This window comes from Physeter macrocephalus, chromosome 5 (genome assembly GCF_002837175.3).
Source record: "Physeter macrocephalus isolate SW-GA chromosome 5, ASM283717v5, whole genome shotgun sequence".
NCBI lineage: Eukaryota > Metazoa > Chordata > Mammalia > Artiodactyla > Physeteridae > Physeter > Physeter macrocephalus.
The window spans coordinates 23,358,749-23,365,495 of record NC_041218.1 but is presented as its reverse complement, the minus strand read 5'-3'; the positions used below and the strand labels follow the sequence as shown (position 1 = coordinate 23,365,495).

General features: G+C 47.1%; 1 protein-coding gene across 8 annotated transcripts in view; it reads left to right on the top strand.

Annotated features, from left to right (window-relative positions):
• Positions 1 to 2,109: 2,109 nt before the first annotated feature.
• The window catches only part of STRIP2 (striatin interacting protein 2), a 57,257-nt gene continuing 52,619 nt past the window's right edge, over positions 2,110 to 6,747 (top strand). For 7 of the 8 annotated variants that reach the window (XM_055084843.1, XM_028489769.2, XM_028489768.2 and 4 more), the window contains exon 1: positions 2,110 to 2,275. In XM_055084843.1, the coding sequence (XP_054940818.1) occupies positions 2,141 to 2,275 (135 nt within the window). In that variant the 5' untranslated portion in view covers positions 2,110 to 2,140. The remainder of the gene's footprint in view (positions 2,276 to 6,747) is intronic. The other variant, XM_028489770.1, reaches the window with a different exon arrangement.

Genomic DNA, 6,747 nt, shown 5'->3' with positions numbered 1-6,747 from the left:
CCTGTATGTCACCATTGTTGAGGATCCTGATGATTGACTAGGTTCACAAAAGAATATGAAGTTCTGGGCTTGTCAATCCTAGAGCTCTGACTGCTTAGGAGGAGATGTACTGGGAAGAGGGAAGGTAGAAAATTATTTTATTAAGAAGCCCCAATGGGCTGTGCTTTGGCAGGTTTACCACACTGAAGCAGTGATGAGCTAGGTGTGGGTTGTGAATTTTAAAGCAGAGTATGAATCTTTAAGGGTTTAACAAAATTATACCCTGAAAAAAATTCCAAAATCAAATAGTTTAGGCCTTGAATCAGGGACTTTCTTAGAAATTCATATCAATTCAATTCTGTTTAAACCAGTGGGTCTCAACCACAGAAGATTTTGCCCCCCCGCAACCCCACCCAGGGATATTTTGCAATATCTGGAAACATTTTTGGTTGTCACAGCTAGGGGGAGGGTACTGCTGGCATCTCGTGAAAAGAGGCCAGGGATTCTGCTAAACATTCTACAGTGCACAAAACAGCTCCCCACGACAAGACATTTTTCAGTTGAGAGTACAGAAGAAACCCTGTGCTAAACACACAGAAATGAGCAATACACAGATGAACAAAAGCTACTCTCAGAGAGCTTATCTCCAGGTTGAGGTGGGTGGGTGGTGGGAATGGGAGAGGAAAGGGAAAATTGTGGTTGGGTACACAGTAAGGAGATGTTGGAGACCAGGGAGAGAAAGGAACTCAGAAATCTCCAAGGAGTGCTCACTCTCAACTCTGCCTTGATCTGTCACCTACTAATTAGCAGAGGAAAGCGTGAGGGAGAGATATGATACAAGGGGGGATAATTCCTTTGGGCCCCTTACTTTGAGGATATAGTAGAAAATATAAGGATTGTGGATCCAGGCAGACTTGGCTGACACCAGCACAGCCTGAGTGGGTTGATGAGGGTCAAAAGAAAGGCTTTCTGGAGGAGGAGGTGATGACTAAATAGAATCTTTAAGAAAGAATAGAAGTTAGCCAAGAGAAGAGCAGAGTTTCCTCCAGTGAGAGACACTGAAACAAGATATTAGAATATGATACCTTGGGAATTGCGAGCAAGGAGTAATTAGTCTCTGAGAGTCCCGGTTTCCTTGTCACTAATATTGGATTAGTGAAAACAACCTGTAGGAGAGATATATCTGGGAAGAGTCTAGTGCAATGCCTGGAACAAAGTGGCAGTTCAACAATCCCCCCCCAACTTGTTTGGGGCTTCTATTACTATCCCAGACTGCACACATATTTACTGTAAGACGCTTTTAACGTAAATTCCAAAGTGGGCAAACCACACAGCCTCATTTGCCCCAGGTAACACTGAGCCCTTAGCATCTTAGAATGAAGGAAAGGACTGCGGAACAGGTGGCGCTGGGGATTTGTTCTCCAATCAACTTTTACTCCCTAGCTCACACCATGAGGAAGATGCCCCCCTTCAGCAGAGAAAGGCAGATGGCCAGGAACAGCCCGGAAAGGCACCAGCAATTTCAGTGAAGTAAAAAAGCCCCACTCCACCCCTCAACCCCCACTCTCCCAGTCAAGCCCTCACTCCGAGTGGAAGGAGTTCGCCTCTGAAATCTCAGCTTCCAGAGAAGAGAGTCGCTCGTTTCCTGCGGTGTCCCTGGCCACCCGGCAGTGCCATCCCTCCCCTTCGACTGAAGCGGGATTTGGAAAGTATTCAGGAGCCAGGACTTGGGGGCAGAGGTCTGTGAGACTGGGGAAACGAAGACTGCAGTGGAGCAGGAGGCGGAGACTAGAGCTCCGCGAAAAGGTCGCTATTTGGGAGGGGGTGAGGGACACCTAGTGAGAAGCAGAGCTGACCACCTAGAGCTCAAGGCCCAGGACGTGGGAGGTGGAGCTAAGAGCCGACCCAGGAGTGTCAGGCTACCAGCGACGCCGCGGGAGTGGGAAAAAAAGGGGGGGAAAAAAATCCCTTGAATGAGCCCCCTCCAAGTCCCGCTCAGAGAGGTCGAACAGCCAATCGCGCTGCAGGGTGGGGCTGCGGAGAAAGGTCTCAACCAATAGCTGTGGAGGGGGCGGGGCCTGGCTCCCGGCGCGCGGCTGCTGTGGGGTAACCCCTGGCACAGAGCGCAGAGCGGCAGAGGAGAGCTGCTAAGGAGAGCCGCATGGAGGACCCCACGGCACCCGGGGCCGGGAATCCGCCTGCCAATGGCTATGGCAACGGCAACGGCGGCGGCAAAGGGAAGCCGGCGGCGCCTAAAGGCCGGGAAACGTTCAGAAGCCAGCGGCGGGAGTCGGAGGTGAGGAGCCCGGAGAGCTTTCAGTTGGGGCCGGGAGACGCCCGGGACGAGAAGCGTTGGCTGAGGTGTTTCGGTCACGTCCCCCTCCGCCGCCGGGAGACCCCTGCGCGCCCCGTGCCGCCTCTCGGAGCGGGCGCCTGCGGGGCCCGCCGCAGCCTGAACTCCGGGCTCTGCACCCCCTGACCCTCCCCGCCCGTCTCCTGCCGCGGGTCGGGGGCTTTCTAGCCCTCTGGCCTCCCTCTGGGGGCGCGAAGATAGAGCGTGATATCCAGCGTCCCGGATACTTTCACATATTTATCTCACTTAATCGCTGTAACCTCCCGGAGTGGTTATTCGTAAGGCCGATTTACGGAGGAGGAACAGGCGCGGAGAGATGAAGTGAGTGGCCTGAGGGGTGGGAGGCCGGAGGCCGGCCGCAGTGCAGAGGGGCCGGCGTGGGGGCAGCCGCCCTCCTACCCCGAGGCGCCCCGAGCCGAGCAGAGCAGCCGCGTGACTTGGGCCCTTCCCCTTCCCCCCGTGTGCTGGCGAGCCCTTGAGGGAGCACTTTCCACGGACATCAGGCCCCCTCCCCGTAAGGGTTAATGATACAGGAGTCAGGCGGGGCAGTACCGGAGCGAGTGGATGGACACCCCCACGACACAGACCCACAGAGAGGAGTATGAATGTTCCCTCTTCTTAAAAGAAACCCTAACTAGGAGGATGAAAGGAGTGAATTAACATTCACTCCAACCCCCTCATCCAGCCAGCTTCCATCAACTAGCCAAGACCAGAACCGGATCTGAGCGGGGCATCAGACCACAAAATGTCAGATGTGGAAGGGTCTGTAGAGGTCACCGGGTTTTAGCCCTTGCTTTGACGGAAGTGGGAGACAGAAGTAGCTTGCCGAAGGTCATACATCTGGCACAGTGGCCAGGGGTACCAGGCTTTGGGTTCAGTCAGAGCAGGTTTTGAGGTTTTGAATCCCAGCCCTACCATTTACTCTCGGTGTGACTTTTGGCAGATTGCCAGCCTCTGAGCTCCAGTTTCTTCCTCTGTAAAATGAGGTTAATACTACCTGCCTCAGAAGGTTGCGATAAAGTCAAAATGAGATAATTGAATGTGAAATGTTTAATTCAGTGCAGGCACGGTGCATATAGTTGGTTAGCGCACAGTAGCTCTTAGTACTATATTATCATCATCATCAAGGGACAGAACTGGTAGTAGAAGCCAGATCTTGGGCATCCCAGTCCACGGTTTACCATTTGAATTGTATTTCAGTTTCAAAGGGATTTCATGTATGCTTTCCATTTTGATACAGACAAGCAGGAATCCATCCCATTTTATAAAAGAGAGAAGTGGAGGAGGTGAAAAGACTGACCCCAAATCACACCACCTTTCAGAGGCAGAGCTCAGCCCTCCTGCCATACTGGATCAGGGTTTTATGCACCATATCATCTCCCTCCCTGCCTCAGTACGAATCTGGCCTTTTAGGGCACCCTGTTTCCCCTTCCCCCATAGAGACATTGTTCTTGTTCAGTTGGTTTTTGGGGGGTGGGGCAGGGGGATGAGTCTTTTATTAATTCAACAGTTGTTGAGTCCTTTCTATATGCCCAGCACTGTTTTAGGTGCTAGGGATACAGCGGTCTCTCCACAGTCAGGGTGGAGAGACAGTGTGGGAGTGAATAAAATAATTTTGGAATGATATGTTCTATGGGTGAATTAAAACTCCTCTTGAACCAGGAGGCCTTTTCCCTACCTATCAAGTCTTCCTTCAGGAAAAGGCTCTGATAGTTTTACTCTTGCCAGTGAGTTCAGTATCCAGAGACTCAGAGCTTTCCACCTGCACCACAGTTTACCCAGTTTACCGCCTGATTGTCTGCAGCTGCACTTTTCATGTGGAAATGAACAACTGCAGTGATCCTCACCATCTGAGCTCATTGCCTGCCCAAAGGTTGGCTGGAAACATTAGCTTTCCTTCACCTTCCACTGAAGCAGGAGAGCTGCTCTTACCTGTCAGTACATCCCCTATCACAACACCCAGGTGCCAGACTCTCTGCTTGACTCTCAGATAGATGACTATCTGCTTTTCCTTCCCTCCCTCCTTTTGCATTCCTGTGGAAGACAGTCCTGGGGAGGATGATTTTCTTTCCTCTCTAGACTGGAAGAGAATTACTGTTGGCACAAGTCAACAGAGCCTCGTATATCACTGTGTTTATAGGGGCACCATTGACCTACCCTCTCCCGATGGCTTAGTGTATGGATATCCTAACCTTAAAAGGACGCTAGAGAATGATTGTTTGCTTAATAAAAAGATTCTTAACCTAACCAAAAGATTCACCTCAGACCTCTTACAGCCAGATTCCTTGCTTCAGGTGGTTCCCAAAGTCCTTGACAAAGTTTAACTGGTTTGTAGCAAAATGAGGAAAATACAAGGCATTGAAGTGAGTTTTTCATAAAATGTAGTTCAATACGTTAAATTTAAAGGATGTATGTAATTTAAAACAACGTTTTTCAAACTGTAGGGAGTAACCTGTGAGTTGAAACCAACATTTTTTTAGAGAGATAGACTAATTGGAAGTACTGGTGTATCACATACAGTAGTGGTAAATATTATTTTGTTAAACTTCTGTTCCAGTTTTGTGTGTGTTGGGACATGATGTAAAGTTTACTTATAATTTGACTTACAGTCAAAAAAAGCTTCACTGCTTTTAATGGCTCTTATTCTGATATTTTGTCTTTTGCATTTTGGGGGCATTAAACGATTTTTTAAAATTATATATATATTTAAAAGATTTTAAAATTTCTACTTAGAAAATAAAACATCAACAACCTTATGTCATTCTCCACCATCCACCTTTTTTTTTCTTACTGGTCCCTGTAATCCAGAAGTTTGGAAATCTTTGCTATAGTGGATTTAAGCATGAATCACCTTTTTGGCAGTGTAAATTCATAAAGTGGTTTTGGAAAACAACTTGTCATGTACAAAGAGCCATACAAATAGTCATAAGGTTTGATGCATTCATTCCCGTTATAAAAATCTGTCAGAGAAGATCCTAAATATGAAAAAATTTGAAAGTGTATTACAGCTTCATGTATATAGTAAAGAAAAAATAAAAACAAATGTTCAACAATAGAGAATTGGTTAAGTAAGCCAATAGATATATCTGTCCACTTAGCTGTTTATTTATTTATTTTTAATAAAATTTTTTTTTTTTTGGTTGTGCCGTGCAGTTTGTAGGATCTCAGCTCCCCCACCAGGGACTGAACCCAGGCCGTGGCAGTGAAAGCACAGAATCCTAACCACTAGGCCATCAGGGAACTCTTCACTTAGCTGGTGAAAGTGACAGTTATAATAATATGAGAAAGGGACTTCCCTGGTGGTCCAGTGGCTAAGACTCCATACTCCCAATGCAGGGGTCCCTGGTCAGGGAACTAGATCCCACATGCATGCAGCAACTAAAGATTCTGCATGCCGCAACTAATGATCCAGCAAACTGCAACAAAGATCCTGCATGTGGCAACGAAGATCCTGCGTGCCACAGCTAAGACCCAGTGCAGCCTAAATAAATAAATATTAATTTTTTAAAAAGTAAACCTTTATCTTTAAAATAATAATAATAGTATGAGAAAAATGCCTTTATAATATAATATTACAATCATAAGTAGTGTAAGTAAAATTCTTAGAGCAACCGTCCACATAGTGCTACCCGGTGCTGGATTGTGTGCTAAGTGCTTTTCCTCTATTATCTCATTTAGTCCTTACGATGACCCTATGAATTATCCTCCTTTTACAGATGAGAAAACTGAGTACGTCATTTTCCAACAATTCCCTGATACCAATTCAGTTCTGACACTACCTGTAGTTAGCACAGACCCCACAATTTAAGGGCTCAGTCCTACAAGACTGCCCCCACTTCAGATGCCAGCCACAGTGGAATCCCCAGACTACCTGCACTTCTGCCTGGCCAACTACAGATTCAGGGGTTACCATGACTGTCCCCCTCAGGTTTGATAGTTTGTTAGAACAACTCGCAGAACTAAGAAAAGTGCTATATTTATGACTACAATTTTATTATAAAGAATACAACTCAGGAACAAAATGAAGAGAGGCATAGGACAAGGTATGGAGGTGGAGTGGTGCAGAATTTCCATGCCCTCTCTGCGGCATTACCCTCCTAGCACATTGGTGTGCCCAAATCACATTGTTTCAGAGTTTTTATATGGAGTTTCATTTCCTAGGCATGGTTGGTCAAACCACTGGCCACTTGATTGAACTCAGTCTCCAGCCTCCTCCCCTCCCTGGAGCCCCTTTTTTGAAACTCTCACTCTAAGTCACCTCATTAGCATAAACTCAAGTACGGTTGACAGGAGCTCCTTATGAATAATAGGCACTCCTACTACTCAGGAAATTCCAAAGGTTTTAAGAGCTCTGTGCCAGGAAGGTGGGTGATGGGGCAAAGACTAAATACATTTTTTATACCACACTGAGGCAC